The 16,399-nt window shown below is 45.4% G+C and overlaps 1 protein-coding gene across 1 annotated transcript in view; it reads right to left on the bottom strand.

Annotated features, from left to right (window-relative positions):
• The window catches only part of csmd2 (CUB and Sushi multiple domains 2), a 2,056,060-nt gene that overhangs the window by 208,426 nt on the left and 1,831,235 nt on the right, over window positions 1-16,399 (bottom strand). The window contains exons 42-43 of the mRNA XM_068011193.1: window positions 8,388-8,576; window positions 6,329-6,506 (exon numbers count right to left, since the gene is read on the bottom strand). Coding sequence (XP_067867294.1) covers window positions 6,329-6,506; window positions 8,388-8,576 — 367 coding nt within the window. The remainder of the gene's footprint in view (window positions 1-6,328; window positions 6,507-8,387; window positions 8,577-16,399) is intronic.

The following is a 16,399-nucleotide window of genomic DNA, read 5'->3' as shown; positions in this document are numbered from 1 at the left end:
GTGATGCATTTTGGGAGGACTAACAATGCAAGGGATTATACAATGGATGGTAGGACCAGAGGAAGTACAGAGGGTCAGAGGGACCTTGGTGTACTTGTCCATAGATCACTGAAGGCAGCAGCACAGGTAGGTAAGGTGGTTAGGAAGGCATATGGAATACTTGCCTTTATTAGCCGAGGCATAGAATATAAGAGCAGGGAGGTTATGATGGAGCTATATAAAACGCTAATTAGGCCACAGCTGGAGTACGGTGTACAGTTAGGTCGCCACACTATAGTAAGGATGTGATTGCACTGGAGAGGGTGCAGAGGAGATTCACCAGGATGTTGCCTGGGCTGGAGCATTTCAGCTATGAAGAGAGACTGGATAGGGTAGATTTGTTTTCATTAGAGCAGAGAAGGCTGAGGGTGGACCTGATTGAGGTATACAAAATTATGAGGGGCATAGATAGGGTAGATAGGAATAAACTTTTTCCCTTAGCAGAGGTGTCAATAACCAGGGGGCATAGATTTAAGGTAAGGGGCAGGAGGCTCAGAGGGGATTTGAGGAAAAATGTTTTCACCCAGAGGGTGGTTGGAATCTGGAACACACTGCCTGAAGGGGTGGTAGAGGCAGGAACCCTCACAACATTTCAGAAGTATTTAGATGAGCACCTGAAATGCCAGAGCATACAAGGCTATGGGCCCAGTATGGAAAATGGGATTAGAATAGATAGGCTTGATGTCCGGTGCAGACACACTGGGCCGAAGGCCTGTTTCTGTGCTGTATAACTCTATGTATCTTCATGTCGGTCATTATAACATTCAAAACTGAAAAAAGGACTTATGCATTGATGTGATCCTGAGATACTGCTAACCCACTGAACGAAAAAGGTTCAGGTGAAACACCTCTGCGACCAGAACGCTGGATTTTACAATATCTATGTTTCATGACCAACTCTATTACCTTCCGGGAGCTGAGCGGGGTGCAGCGGACCTGTGGGGAGAATCACTGAGCGAGGAGAGGATAAATAGAGGCCGAGGATCGAGGCCTGGTGACTTACCTTCCGGGAGCCGAGCAGAGTGGTGCGGACCTGCGGGGAGAATCACCGACCGAGAAGAGGATAAACACAGACACAGTTCAGGCGCATCGGAGTGTTTGAAAAAAACATCAACAGTGACATCACAGGAAAGCTGCAAGGTGATTTGTTGGTGAGTAACTGCTGTTAGGGAATAGCTCTAAAAAGCTGGCTTAGTAACTAAGAAAGGTCCATAGTTTATTTTCAAAATTGGTAATTAGTGTTTTTTTAGGGAGTTCTGCAGTAACGAGGACCAGGGAAGAAGGGCCCGAGAGTAATTGATATTATTTGATATTAAGCATCTTCCAAAAGATTTAATTTAAAGGGTTAAGTCATGGCAGGAGAGCTCAAAGCCATGGTGTGCTCCTTGTGCTCTATGTGGGAAGCTGGGAACAATTCCAGTGCCCGGGACCAGCATGTGAACAGGATGTGTCTCCAGCTGCAGTTCCTGGAAGCCCGGGTTTCAGAGCTGGACCGGCGGCTGGGGACACTGTGGAGCATCTGCGAGGCGGAGGGTATCGTGGATAGCACATATATAGAGGGGTGGCCACACCACAGGCTCAGACTCCACAACCAGTAAGGGAATGGGTGACCACCAGGCAGAGCAAGAGGACTATCCGGGCAGTGCAGGAATCTCCTGTGGCTATTCCCCTGCAAAACAGATATACTGCTTTGGATATTGTTGGGGGGAATGGCCTCTCAGGGGAAAGCAGCAACAGCCCAATTCGTTGCACCACGGTTGCTCTGCTGCACAGGGGAGGAGTAAAAAGTGTGGGAATGCAATAGTTATAGGGGATTCAATTATAAGGGGAATAGATAGGCGTTTCTGTGGCCGCAAACGAGACTCCAGGATGGTATGTTGCCTCCCTGGGGCTAGGGTCAAGGATGTCTCAGAGCGGTTACAGGACATTCTGAAGGGGGAGGGTGAACAGCCAGTGGTTGTGGTACACATTGGTACAAACAATGTAGGTAAAAAAAAGGATGAGGTCCTAAAAGCAGAATATAAGAAGTTAGGAAGTAAGTTGAAAAGTAGGACCTCAAAGATAGTGATCTCAGGATTACTACCAGTGCCACATGCTAGTCAGAGTGGAAATAGCAGGCTATATCGGATGAATGCTGAAGAGATGGTGTGAGGGGGAGGGTTTTAGATTCCTGGGACATTGGGACTGGTTCTGGGGGAGGTGGGAGCAGTACAAACTGGATAGGTTATACCTGGGCAGGGCTGGGACTGATGTCCTAGGGGGAGTATTTGCTTGAGGGGTTGGGGAGGGTTTAAACTAAAATGGCAGGGGGATGGGAACCTTTCCAAGGAGTGGATCAATGACAAGAACAAAAGACAGTAAGGGGAATAAGCAAAGCGATAAGCAGAGAAATCAAGGGCCAGAATCAAACAGGGCCACAGTGAAAAATAGTGGGAAGGGGACAAGTAATGTTAAAAAGACAAGCCTTAAGGCTTTGTGTCTTAACGCATGGAGCATTCGCAATAAAGTGGATGAATTAATCGCGCAAATAGGTGTAAACAGGCACGATATAGTCGGGATTATGGAGACATGGCTGCAGGGTGACCAGGGATGGGAAATGAACATCCAGGGGTATTCAGTATTTAGGAAGGACAGACAAAAAGTAAAAGGTGGTAGAGTTGCATTGCTGGTTAAAGAGGAAATTAATGCAATAGTGAGGAAAGATAGGAGCTCTGACGGAGTGGAATCTGTATGGGTAGGGCTGAGAAACACTAAGGGGCAAAAAATGTTAGTGGGGGTTGTATATAGACCCCCAAACTGTAGTGGTGATGTTGGGAATGGCATTAAACAGGAAATTAGAGATGCATGCAATAAAGGAACATCTGTAATTATGGGTGACTTTTATCTGCATATAGATTGGGCAAATCAAATCAGTCACAATACCATAGAGGAGGAATTCATAGAGTGTATATGGGATGGTTTTCTGGACCAATACATTGAGGGACCAACTGGAGAACAGGCCATCCTAGTCTGGGTATTGTGTGATGAGAGAGGAATAATTGACAATCTAGCTGTGTGAGACCCCTTGGGGATGAGCGACCATAATGTGATAGAATTCTTCATCAAGATGGAGAGTGATATAGCTGATTCTGAGACTAGGGTCCTGAATCTTAATAAAGGAAACTACAAAGGTATGAGATGCGAGTTGGCTATGATGGATTGGGAAACGTGACTTAAAGGGATGACGGTGGATAGGCAATGGCAAACATTCAAACAACGCATGGATGAACTTCAACAATTGTTTATTCAAGCCTGGCGCAAAAGTAAAACGGGAAAGGTAGCCAAACCATGGCTTACAAGCGAAATTAGAGATAGCATTAGATCCAAGGAAGAGGCATACAAATTTACCAGAAAAAAACAACAGACCTGAGGATTGGGAGCAATTTAGAATTCAGCAAAGGAGGATCAAGGGATTGATTAAGAAGGGGAAAATAGAGTGCGGGAGTAGGCTTGCGGCGAACATAAAAACTGACTGTAAAAGTTTCTATAAGTTGTGAAGAGAAAAAGTTTGGTGAAGAGAAATGTCGGTCCCTTACAGTCAGAAACGGGGATTCATTATGGGGATCAAAGAAATGGCTGACCAACTAAATGCATACTTTGGTGTGTCTTCACAAAGGAGGGCATAAATATCATCCCAGAAATGTTGGGTAACACAGTGTTTAGTGAGAGGGAGGAACTGAAGGAAATCAGTATAAGTAGAGAAATAGTGTTGGGGAAATTGATGGGATTGAAGGCCGATAAATCTCCAGGGCCTGATAATCTACATCCCAGAGTACTTATGGAAGTGGCCCTAGAAATAATGGATGCATTGGTGGTCATCTCCCAAGATTCCATAGACTCTGGAACAGTTCCTACAGATTGGAGGGTAGCTAATGTAACCCCACTATTTAAAAAGGGAGGTAGAGAGAAAACAGGGAATTACAGACCAGTCAGCCTGACGTTGGTAGTGGTGAAAATTCTAGAGTCCATCATCAACGATTTTATAGCAGAGCACTTGGAGAACAGTGGTAGAATCGGACAGAGTCAGCATGGATTTACGAAAGGGAAATTATGCTTGACAAATCTACTAGAATTCTTCAAGGATGTAACGAGTAGAGTTGATGAGGGGGAGCCAGTGGATGTGGTTTATTTGGACTTTCAGAAGGCTGTTGACAAAGTCCCACATAAGAGATTAGCATGGAAAATTAAAGCGCATGGGATTGGGGGTAGTGTATTGCGATGGATAGAAAATTGGTTGGCAGACAGGAAACAAAGAGTAGGAATAAATGGGCCTTTTTCCGAATGGCAGGCAGTGATTAGTGGGGTACCACAGGGATCGCTGCTAGGACCCCAGCTAGTCACAATATATATTAATGATTTAGATGAGGGAACTAAATGCAATATCTCCAAATTTGCAGATGACACAAAACTGGGTGGGAGGGTGAGTTATGAGGAGGATGCAGAGAGGCTTCAGGGTGATTTGGACAAGTTGAGTGAGTGGGCAAATGCATGGCAGATGCAGTATAATGTGGATAAATGTGAGGTTATCCACTTTGGTAGCAAAAACAGGAAGGCAGATTATTATCTGAACGGCTGTAATCTGAGAGAGGGGAATATGCAACAACACCTGGGTGTTCTCGTACACCAGTCGCTGAAGGTAAGCATGCAGATGCAACAGGTGGTAAAAAAAGGCAAATGGTATGTTGGCCTTCATAGCGAGAAGATTCGAGTACAGGAGCAGAGATGTCTTGCTGCAATTATACAGGGCCTTGGTGAGGCCACACCTGGAATATTGTGAGCAGTTTTGGTCTCCTTATCTGAAGAAGGATGTTCTTGCTACAGAGGGAGTGCAGCAAAGGTTTACCAGACTGATTCCTGGGATGGCGGGACTGACGTATCAGGAGAGATTGAGTCGGTTAAGATTATATTCACTGGAGTTCAGAAGAGTGAGGGGGGATCTCATAGAAACCTATAAAATTCTAACAGGACTTGACAGGGTAGATGCAGAAAGGATGTTCCCGATGGTGGGGGAGTCTAGAACCAGGGGTCATAGTCTAACGATACGGGGTAAACCTTTCAGGACTGAGTGAGGAGAAATTTCTTCACCCAGAGAGTGGTGAGCCTGTGGAATTCGCTACCACAGAAAGCAGTTGAGGCCAAAACATTGTATGTTTTCAAGAAGGAGTTAGATATAGCTCTTGGGGTGAAAAGGATCAAAGGATATGCGGGGAAAGCGTGAACAGGTTACTGAGTTGGATGATCAGTTATGATATAATGAATGGCGGAGCAGGCTCGAAGGGCCGAATGGCCTACTCCTGCTCCTATTTCCTAGGTTTCTATGTTTCTATTCCTTTACCTTTCTCCCAGTGTACATTTCCAATGGCTAACTGAGGTAGGAAAGTCCTTTTTAAATCTGTGAGTTTATTTTTAGTTCAGAACATAATGAATGAATTTTGCCCTTGCTCCAAGTTCATAGTGATGGACAACTCCCTTTGAGGCCATGCAGGCAGTACTCAGTGACCTGACTTTTAATTTACAATTTAAATCCACCTTACATCATCCTCTTGGTTCATCGCCTTAAACCAAATCCAGAAGAGAACTAAAAATAGAAAATGATAAAAAAAAAACAGCATGTCAAGCAGCATCATCGGAGGCAGGAAGATAGGGTTAACCTTTCAAGTTGATTACCTTTTGTCAGAGCCAGGAGATGTCACAGATAAAACAGCTTTTAAAGAGGAACAGAGCCAGGGAAAAAGGGGCACAGAGAAAAAAAAAGGTCTGTAATTGGCTGGAGAATTGGAGATGATGAAATGGCATAAAAGTAAATGGTGTGACAAAAAGGCAAAAATGAAACAAATTAGAATAGTAAATAATGTATCAGAGATCCAGAAGATGTCTAAGTGGTTACAGCAGATCAATAAAAAAGGGAAGGAAGCACGGAAAATCTGGAAAAGTGGAAAAAGCGCCTACATGGACGGGTGCCCCAGGAATGGGCAATGTTTTGGGCTGGTGCTTGGAACACAGAATCACCTATTGTTACATGGCCAGCGAGGTGGTCTGCACTTCTGGTGTCACCTGCCTTTTACTTCCATCACATTCCTAGGCCACTGGAACCTTTTCCGCTTCAAAGCATCTGCATTTTCCTTTTTGTTTCCCGCATAGTAATGCCAAGATTCAACTCGACTAAACGAGATCCTCAGTTTCTGTGTTTTCGTTTCAACAAATGTGAAATGTGAATAAGAGTTGGCTCATGACTGAATGAAAATCATACCATATAGTTATGAAGTCATTGCCAGGTTCAGTTTGCAGCAGAGTTAAGTTGACGGAAATCCCATAGCCTACAGGCACTGTCACTAGCCATGTGCAATCCTGCGAGTTTGGATATTCATTTGGATAGCCAGGAGAGTAAATTGTGCCATTGTAAGTGGTGATATTGCCTCCACAGGGAACTGAAATCAGGAAAACAGCACTATTTAGGGCAACAAATGAGCATCAAAGCTGGTTAGCAAAAATAGCTGTTTTAATTGTTCTTAAAAGCAAACTACGTGTGTTTTCAATGTAATTGTGACAGCCAGCCAGGAAAGGTTTGTTTTTAAAATGCACATACAACTACTAACTTAACACCTTGATGGGGAAGCAATATCAGAAACTATTAACTCATTATTGTGTGCCATGCAATTTGATTTTTGGCCATGAGTAACTTAGGTTTAGTATTGCAGAACAATTAAGTTGACATTAGTGTTATCATTTAACAATTGAAACATGAACTGCCTTCAGACATCACAAATAAAAATGGAACCTTTATAAGTTTCAGCAATATTAGAAAATATAGATTCGGCAAAGTTATTTTAGAATTATTCAGGTTTCTAAAATAAAGGCAATAGTGCATTAATCCATGAAGGCAAGACAGAGCTTCTAATAGAATAACTAGAATTATATCTTTTCCATTTTACTCAGAATTTGTATAAAATTCTTATTGCAAGCAGCACATGTTTAGGCATTTAAACTGATTATATTTCGAAATGATACTTTGTATATAGATTATGTTGTGTTAAGTGTTTCAAAGTATGTATTGAATAAAGCTGCATTTGCTGACAACATAACCATTAGATGGCGCAGTAGACACCTGTGCAAATGCAGCCTCATTGACAGAAAGGTCTGTGACATCTCAGGCAGTTGCCAGTAATAAAGATGGTGCTGCTCAATTTGGCACAAAAATTGAAGCCAAACCTCCTCACCCAATGGCCGCGATTGCCTCCTCCACAACCCAACAGTACCCTCTCACGATCGCCACTTCTGTTCTCTGATCCCACCTGCAATCGCCGCCTCAATTGCCGCATTCAGTTTCCTGCTCCCTCCTGTGCCCTCCTTCTCGCTGCTTCACACTGCTCACCGCTCCATCCCGCCGCTCCTGACAGCTTGCTCCTCTATCCTGCCGTTCTCTTCTGCGCCCGACTGGTCGCTGTTCCCTCCCACTGCTTGCTTCCCACTTCGCCACCCGGAGAAGCGGTGGATTAGGGGGCGGGTGGAGGGGGAGCAAGCGAGGTGTTCATGGCGAGGCAGGAAGCGAGGGGAGGACGGAGCAGCAACCAGTCGGAAGCGGCGAAACGGAGCAGCGAGCAGGTGGGTGCAGGAGAGAACGGCAGGAGGGAGCGGGGAACAGAAGCAGCGATTGAGGCCGCTTTCCAAAACATGCGCTGGAGGCTGATATCCCTTTGAGTGATCAGATATTCACGCACATGCGCGCATCAGTACTGGCAAGCTGGTGTTTTTTGTGCGGGTGCGAGGATGTATGCGTTCCATGCTGTACGCATTTTGAATCGCAGTGATGACGTCGATGCTTGGCTGCGTTTCCTGACAACATAGCCACTAGGAGACACTCTGATTAAACAATCTATTATATAGTATATACCTATATCGTGCACAATTTTTCATGAAATAGAATGTATTATTCTATAAAGGGTAAAGTGTTTAATTGCGAAGAACTCCTGGTATTAAGACCGTGCATGTAACTTGATGCTATACACCCTTTCAATGAGCTTTACTGTTAGAATACTTCTATCATGCTCACGAGATTATGGTTAAAAAAAGATATCATTTGAAAGTAAATGTATTATTATGCAAAACGAAGAACAAACATCTGTTGGTAAAATACTCTAACATACTGCCAGCTATCCAACACTGACGTACCTATAGCATTCATTATGCCAAATGTTTATTGTTGAATATGTAAAATTGTCAACTATCATTTATGTGTCTCACTGCCTACTAATGATGTAACAAGCATTTTATAAATGACCGCTGATGGCAATAAAAGGGATGAGTCATACCTTCACATCTTGGTATAGGGTGATCCCAGTTTCTGTCAACTCCATGTTGACAGATTAGAACAGGATGGCCAATAAGGTGATAGCCTGGCATGCACTCAAATGAAATCGATTGTCCAACATTGTAACCAGATTCTGTGACAATGCCATTGGCAAATGGTAGTGGATCAGGACATTCGTGTAACTCATAAGCTGAAAGGAAGTTGTTACAAGTTAACCCTGTACTTCTATGAAGAGGCTATTATTCAAAGGCATTTTTCATATTATCTAACAGTTGAGCATGATGGAGCAAAGTTACTGAAATTAATTAAGAGCAAACAATTGGACTCATTCAATCTTCAGAAGGATATACAAGCATTAGTTTACATTCAACAATACCATTTCGAAACCACAAAGCATGAAAAACTGTATTCAAATTACTTAACCTGAACAATTCATGGCACAACAGTGTATATTTTCAATCACCTGCTTATCCCAGCTTACTGAAGGAAAATTGGTGCTGTTCATACAATCAAATTTCCAAAATGCATTGAAAAATATTAATTAATGGATGCTGTATTTCTGTTCTTGCATCTAAATTCACTTTGCAAGAAACTAGTTAATGGGTAAGTCCATTAAATCCCAAGTATAAATCAGGAAATTAGAGGTGCATGTAAGAAGGCTAATACATTAATCATGGGGTTTTTAATATTCATACAGACTGGGAAAATCAAATTTGCAGTAATAGTGTCAAGGAAAAGTTCATGGAATGCATTCAAGGTAGTTTTTTAGATCAGTACGCCGTGGAACTAAGCAGTGAACAGGTGATTTTAGATCTGGGCCTGATTTTTATCCCCCACTGGGGGCAAGATTGGAGGCGGATAGGCGGTAAAAATAGCACTGCTGGCCTGCATGCCGGTTCTCCGTCCCCATCCCAGCCCTGGGCCATTTTCTCTGAGAGGGATGGTTTGGGGAGTGGGCAGCAGGGCTGCCTGTCTGTCCATGGCGGGTAACTGATCCAACTTGTTAACAGCCACTTAAGGCCAATTAAAAGAGGCTGACATGGATTTCCAGTCAGCTTCCATGTCCCTGGCGATGGCAGGTGCCAGTTTAACTGCCTGGAAGCGGCCTCTCAGTGGTAGACAAGGGGGCCAGCTCTCCAGGAAAGTTTAGAGGCCCTGCTTGCCTGGCTCGATGCTGTAGCAGCCACAGGCTGCCCTGTAGAGGGGCTTCCCCTACCCCCATCCCCTCCATTTTCGACTGGTGGCCTGACTGCAAAGGCCATTCTTTAATATAAACTCTTAAAAAAGTTGGAGAGAGGGCACCTCTATTTTGAAGTGCCCTCTCTCTTACTTACCCGTCATCGCAGCCTGTTGCTACTTTCACACTGGAAGGCCTCTGGTTGGCCCGCCATCTTGGAGAGTCAGCCCACCGTCCGTAATAGGATGGCGAGCCCACACTCAGGCCACTAATTTTTTGGAGAAGATCACAATGAGTGACTGTTTTCCACACAGTGCAGGCCTCTGGCCCACATTTGAGCCTGACAACAGGGTTCAGAAGCCTGCAGGAAAATCCAGCCCCTAGTATTGTGCAACGAGTTAGGGTTAATTAACAATTTTGTCATAATGGAAGACTGATCATAGTATGATAGATTTTATATTGAAATAGAACCAAAATTCTGCAGATGCTGGAAATCTGAAATAAAAACAGAAAATTCTGGAAATACTCAGCAGGTCAGGTAGCATCTGTTGAGAGAGAAAGACAGAGTTAATGGGCAGGATGTTCATTCTGGGAGCAGGAGCAAGTGCAGAGTGTTTCCGGATCCTGAACCTGCCCCAGGGGGAAAAGTCACTGACCCTGATTTTCACGGGGGCGCCTCTTAATTGGCTTAGGGATGGGTTTAGCAGCCAATTAGCAGCCGCAGGGGCAAGAACAGAGTTGGTACTTTGCAAGTGCGAGCCTAATTTGAACAGTCCATGGCAGTCATTACTGTAGATTTCATCTCATTGCTTTATCTACAGCTCCCCCATTTACAGATGTGGACTTGGAGGTCCTCCTCGAGGCCAGTGAGGCAGGAGAAGGCCACACACCCAGACGAAGCAGGCCTGGATGGAGCCAGCTGAGTCAGCAGACGGAGTGCGGCACGCAGAATCTGCGTCCGGTGTAGGTAGAGGATAAATGACCTGTTTCGTTCTGGCAAAGTGAGAGCATTGCTGAACCCTCAGGACAGGCCTCTGGGTCTTCAACCTCCACCAGACATTCCAGCTGAGGAACCTGAGGTCGCATGCTGCTCCTGAACATGGGAGGAATTTTTGTCCAGGGCACTTAATGACCCCTCAGAAAGGCTGAGAGCCATTGTGCTGCTGAGGACCTATCAGCACAGAAACATGCAGCTTCTAATGAATAGGAGCAGCTGGCACTGGCCATAGAGGCCAGCAGTGCCTTATCTCACTCTCTTTTGGAGAAATTGGCTCATAATGCCTAGGAGAAGGTCCCCGACAGGAGGAGGGATTCACTACCTACACGTTATCACCACCATGGACCTTGCCAGGGTCGCAGACCACAAGGAAGTTGAGCAAGGAAGAATAGGCAACTGTGGTGGAGATAGCGATTACAGAGGGCAGTGCATTCATTAAGGGGGTGCATTGAAATCCATCCTGTCTGACAGCATACAGAAGACTGAGTTGCATTGAGAAGTCTCAGCACATGCAGAGGCTTCTGCTCTCAAAGGCTAGTTCTCATGATCTCATCTTGTGTCTCCCACAGGGGCAGACTTCGAGGCAATTAAGACCGACTCCCTCACCATCACTGAGCCAAGCGCAGCCACATCAGAGCTCAGAAGAAACATCGTCACACCTCACAAGCGCATCCTCCAGCAGTGCAGATACAGTCACCTTGGGTGTCCTCACACACAGTTGGATAGGATGGCACTAGGTGATGAGCATGACAATTGTGTTCGGGGGAGGCGGCAGAGGTAGCTGTGGGTAGTCCCCCTCGGGGGAGCTAGGACAGATACAACCCTATTCAGCTGGCCACAGGTACAGGGCCTCAGGATTCACAGGAAGGGACGTTCTACTTAGACCAGCAACAACAGATGTGCCCCCACATGTTCGAGTTCCCTGAGGCAGTGCGCAATCTGAGAACGGTGGGGTCCATCGAGCTCATGTGTGCCACCATGGCTCAGGGCTTTGAATGTGTGAACTCCTCCATTGAGAGGGTGGTCAACCTCTTGAAGAGCCATTTGCGGCAGCACTTGGAATGCATGCAGGAACTGTGCACTGATGTATGCAGGATGCATACCACTCGATGTAGCCTTGACCGTACAGTGGCACTGATGACACATGGATGTCTGAAGGGGATGCCAGTTATCTCAGCTGGTGCTCCCTTCCAGCTATCTGGAGCACCAGCTAAAGGCTAAAGCTGTCACAGAGGAGGATGAGGGCGCCACCTCACACGGGCCATCATCATCAACATTGGCCTCCTCAGAGCACCGATGCAACAGGGTCCAGTGACAGAGGCTGCCCCAGCAATGATGCATGTGTAGCAGCCTCTGGAGGTGCCCCGCCAGGCATCTCCAAGACGATGACGCCCGCCACGTGCATCTCACCTGCAGGCCGATACAAGTGAGCAGGCTGCCTCCACCTCTTCGATGCCACAGGGGAGCACCATGAAGGAGTGGCCAAGAGTAGAGACCACCACATCAGGCAGAGCACTGAGTGCGTCACTGGGGTGTCTTCTACCTGTAACTGTGCACTGTTTGCCTTTATGAGCACCATGTAAATATTGACACATGAAGCCAGATGTGTGAACCTCCTTTTATTAATGCTGGGAGAAGAAAAGACGTATGAAGTGGTGAAGGCGAGCAAGGGTCCATCTACGGTGACGGTGAAACCTCTGGGCAGATGTGCATCCTTCATTGGCAGTAAGAGTTTACGTGCTCCAGGATACATCTTCAAAGGAAGCACCAGAGAATGAGGTCCAGACCATATTGTTCCTCCTGGGTCAGAGGTGCTCAGTCGAAATGAGCCTGAATCAGATGGTACATTCATGGCATCCTGATGAGACTCTCGAGCCCTATGCAGGACCTGGCCATCTGAGTGTGGAGCCAGGTCACATCAGTGTTCTGCATCTTCCCCCTCCTCTTCCCCCTTCTCTGGAACTTCATCTCCACAAGGTCTGTGGGGTGGTCACTCCCACCAATATTGTCACAGACAGATGCTTCTGCAACAGGTAGATTTGTGAGGATGAAGTCAAGTTGGTTTTTCCCTCTTGGTTTTCTCACTACCTGCGGCAGGCCCAGGTTGGCAAGTATGTCCTTCAGGACTCGGCTAGCAGTGTTGCTATTGACCCATTTTTGGTGATGGCGATTGAAGACCCCACCCAAAGTACATTCTGTGCCCCTCAGTGCTTCTTCCAAGTGGTGTTCATCATGAAGGAGCACTGATTCATCAACTGAGGGAGGGCAGTAGGTGGTGATCAGCAGGAGGTTTCCTTGCCTATGTTTGGCCTGATGCCATGAGATTTCATGGGCTGTGGAGTCAATGTTGAAGACTCCCAGGTCCACTTCCGCCTGACAGTATACCACCGTGCCACCACCTCTGGTGGCTCTGTCCTGCTGGTGGTACAGATTTCCTGCCCTGAAGGGCAGTAGTGAACCAGATAAGGTTTTACAACAATCTGGTGGTTTTTTTGATTATTATTAATGAGACTAGCATTTTATTCCAAATTTATTAATTCATTGAATATAAATTCCACCAGCTGCCATGGTGGGATTTGAACTCACATCTCCAGAGCATTCATCCAGGCCTCTAGATTACTAGTCCAGGAACATTACCACCATGCTCATGACCCCTATAACTTCTCCCAAGAGGAGCTGCCATGTTCCCTCTTGTACATCTCTATAAAAAAAAGTCTATTTTTTCACCCCAAGGATTGATTTATTTTTCTAAATTTCTCTTCTGTAATTTTGCATGGAATAATTGAAGGTTAATTTGATTCTGGATCGTCGATGTTATGCAAATATAGAAAGGTGGTAACATAGCTCGAGGCATTTAGGAAGACCATCTGAATCCAAGAACATGCAATTCCCTTCAAGAGGTTCCTTGGTTTGCAGCATATGGGGAGGCGGTGGTGTAGTGGTATTGTCACTGGACTAGTAACCCAGAGACCCAGGGTATTGCTCTGGGGACATGGGTTCATATCTCACCACAGCAGAAGGTGGAATGTGAATTCAATTAATAAATCTGGAATTAAAAAAGCTAGTCTAATGATGGCCATGAAACCATTGTCGATTGTTGTAAAAACCCATCTGGTTCACTAATGTCCTTTAGGGAAAGAAATCTGCTATCCTTACCTGGTCTGGCCTACATGTGACTCCAGACCCACAGCAATGTGGTTGACTCTTACATGTCCTCTGAAATGGCCTAGCAAGCCACTCAGTTGTATCTAACCGCTACAAAGTCAATAAAAAGGAATGAAACCGGACTGACCACCCGGCATCGACCTAGGCACCGGTTTTCACTGTTGCTGGGTCAAATCCTGCAACTCCCTTCCTAACAGCACTGTGGGTGTACCTACCCCACATGGACTGCAGCAGCTCACCACCACCTTCTCAAGGGCAATTAGGGATGGACAATAGATGCTGGCCTGGCCTGCGATGCCCACATCCCATGAATGAATAAAAGAAAAATTAAATACAGTTTTGCTTTCCAGTATCACTGTTAGCACTGCCCCAATGGTGCGACCATCCAACAGTACCACCGCTAGCATTTACAGCTTTACATCTCTTCACAAAAGGATGGCAGTATATTTGATGCTACAAGAAAAATAAAATCCTTCATTCAGTTATAATGGTTCCTGTTTAAATTATATCACAAGAAAAAGAAAGCTGTTTCCAATGAATCTATATTGGAGTATCTTCTTCTGCATTTCTCTTTCCCCTTCTTCCTCTCTCTCTCCCAGGAAAAAAAATCACCCATTCTATGCATCTATGATTCTCTCTTTCTATCAGCAGCATGCCTCAAAGATTGTCCTGCAGCATTTTCTTGTCTCCTCCTCCCACTTGCTCCTTTTCCAATCTCCCTAGTATTAGAGTGGACTATTCACTTTTATTTGCACTGAGGTTAATGGGTTAAATTTGGTGTTGTGTTGGGATTTACTTAAATAATTGAATAAGGCTGCATTAATTTTCATCTTCTTCTATTACCCCTGCACTCCCGAAGGGAATGACTCAAGTTGGAATATAGTTCCCTGAGCACCAGTGATCTTTAAGCATTTTGCCAAGCATTTTATTCTTCAAGACCACATGATGGCCTGGATTTTATCAGCCCTCTAGGGACAGGCTGGGATGCAGGGTTGGGGGCCTGTAAAATGGCGAGGGAAGGCAGTGGAGGTGGGGGTGGGGGGACTGGTGTAGTGCCATGGCATTTTACCAGCAGAAGGGAAGGTGGAGGGTGGCCCTCCTGCCCAGAGGCCAATTGAGCCACAACCCCCACTGCCCTCACCAACCACCCTGCCCCCAGGGCCTGCCTGACTCATCACGGTGATCCCAGACCCCAAACACCTTGCTGTGAGCGTGGTGTCCATCACTGCATCCTCTCAGCTGGGCGCAGTTCCAGCAGTGGCCACTGCACCAGATGGTGCTGCTGAGACTGAAGAACTGCTAGCCCTCAGATTGGCCAGCAGTTCTTGGAGGCGGGCTCGCGTCCTTTAAAGGGACGGGAGCACCAATGGCAACTAATTAGTTGCCCAATGGGCCAAAAATGTGGCCGGGATTCCACAAATGGCTGAGGCAGGGTGCCCCTGGCTTTCGGGCCCATCGTCGAGGCCCGCACCACCCTGACTAAAGTCAGCCCAATCAGAGTTCGTAGATTACAAGACTGTGGATAGTGCCAGAACTCAGTCCAATCCTCATCTGATGTCTCACAGGTAGCACTCCAATTTCTTGGCTAGGTTCTAGCCTGCATAGCTCAGCACTATACCCTGAGCATCTAAGTTTGTTATCTAAGGAGCTGGATGAGAAGTTTATTTTAAAGCAGCTCCTCTCCACCTTGACACAACTAGACACTTCCAGTCAGTGAGGCAGAAATCGAGCCATGTGCTTAAAGATCAATTTGGGAGATGTAGGGTGTATACAAAATTATGCTTCTTCTCTCTTAATTTGCCAGTAGATTGGAATTCCTGCCTTTGCTTTTCTCCTGTATCAGCAAAATATTGGCATGTATGCTTTTAACACAGTATATGGAACTCTCCATCAACAGTGAAATGTCCACTCAATTAAAAATTTAATTACCAGCTATAATGAGCTCCTTAAGCCTTTCTCGAGGAAAGTCCAGCTCTCTGTACATTTTCTCAGAGAAAAAGTAGACAGGAGACTTTCTGGTTCAAGAATTTTTCTACTAAGAGTGTCCAAAACACATTTGTAATATCATATGATTGCCAACTAATCATTTTCTCCCCTTAAAAAGAGGTCCTTTGTCAGGTAATGAATACAGAATCTGGGCAGCCACCAGGCACTTTAAGATGCATACTACTCAAGGTCAATCCTCAGATATTTTAACAGATATAAAAACAGTTCCTGTGAGGTTTAAGCGTGTACAGTAGTTTATTATATAACAATAAAAACAATACAAACACACATATATACTTTCCCCCAGACTCCCTGTGTAGTGAAGTTCATAAATCAATCAGTAGTGCCTCTGGTACATTAGAATTCAGCTCACAAGTAAAACAAAATTGTATTGGAAACTTCTGTGTGTCAGCTCTGATGACATGTATTCCCCATTCATACTGTGTGTTGGATATCCCGTTCATGCCCACAGAGACTTACGATGAAGGCTACTTGATGGAGTCTCAGGGGTCAGTTGAATTAACTGACGTTAACAAGATATTTTGCTTCCTGTCACCATGCTATGAATCAATATTCCTCCCCATTACTGTGTGCTTTCTCTTTTCAAAAAAATAAGGCAGATCTCACTTCCAGTGAATCTGAAGCATGAGAAATATCCCCTGGTTAATGATACAGAATGTAAACTGGA

The sequence above is a fragment of the Heterodontus francisci genome, chromosome 31 (assembly GCF_036365525.1).
Source record: "Heterodontus francisci isolate sHetFra1 chromosome 31, sHetFra1.hap1, whole genome shotgun sequence".
NCBI lineage: Eukaryota > Metazoa > Chordata > Chondrichthyes > Heterodontiformes > Heterodontidae > Heterodontus > Heterodontus francisci.
Note: the sequence above shows the minus strand (reverse complement) of the source record. Positions and strands in the feature narration are given on the sequence as shown.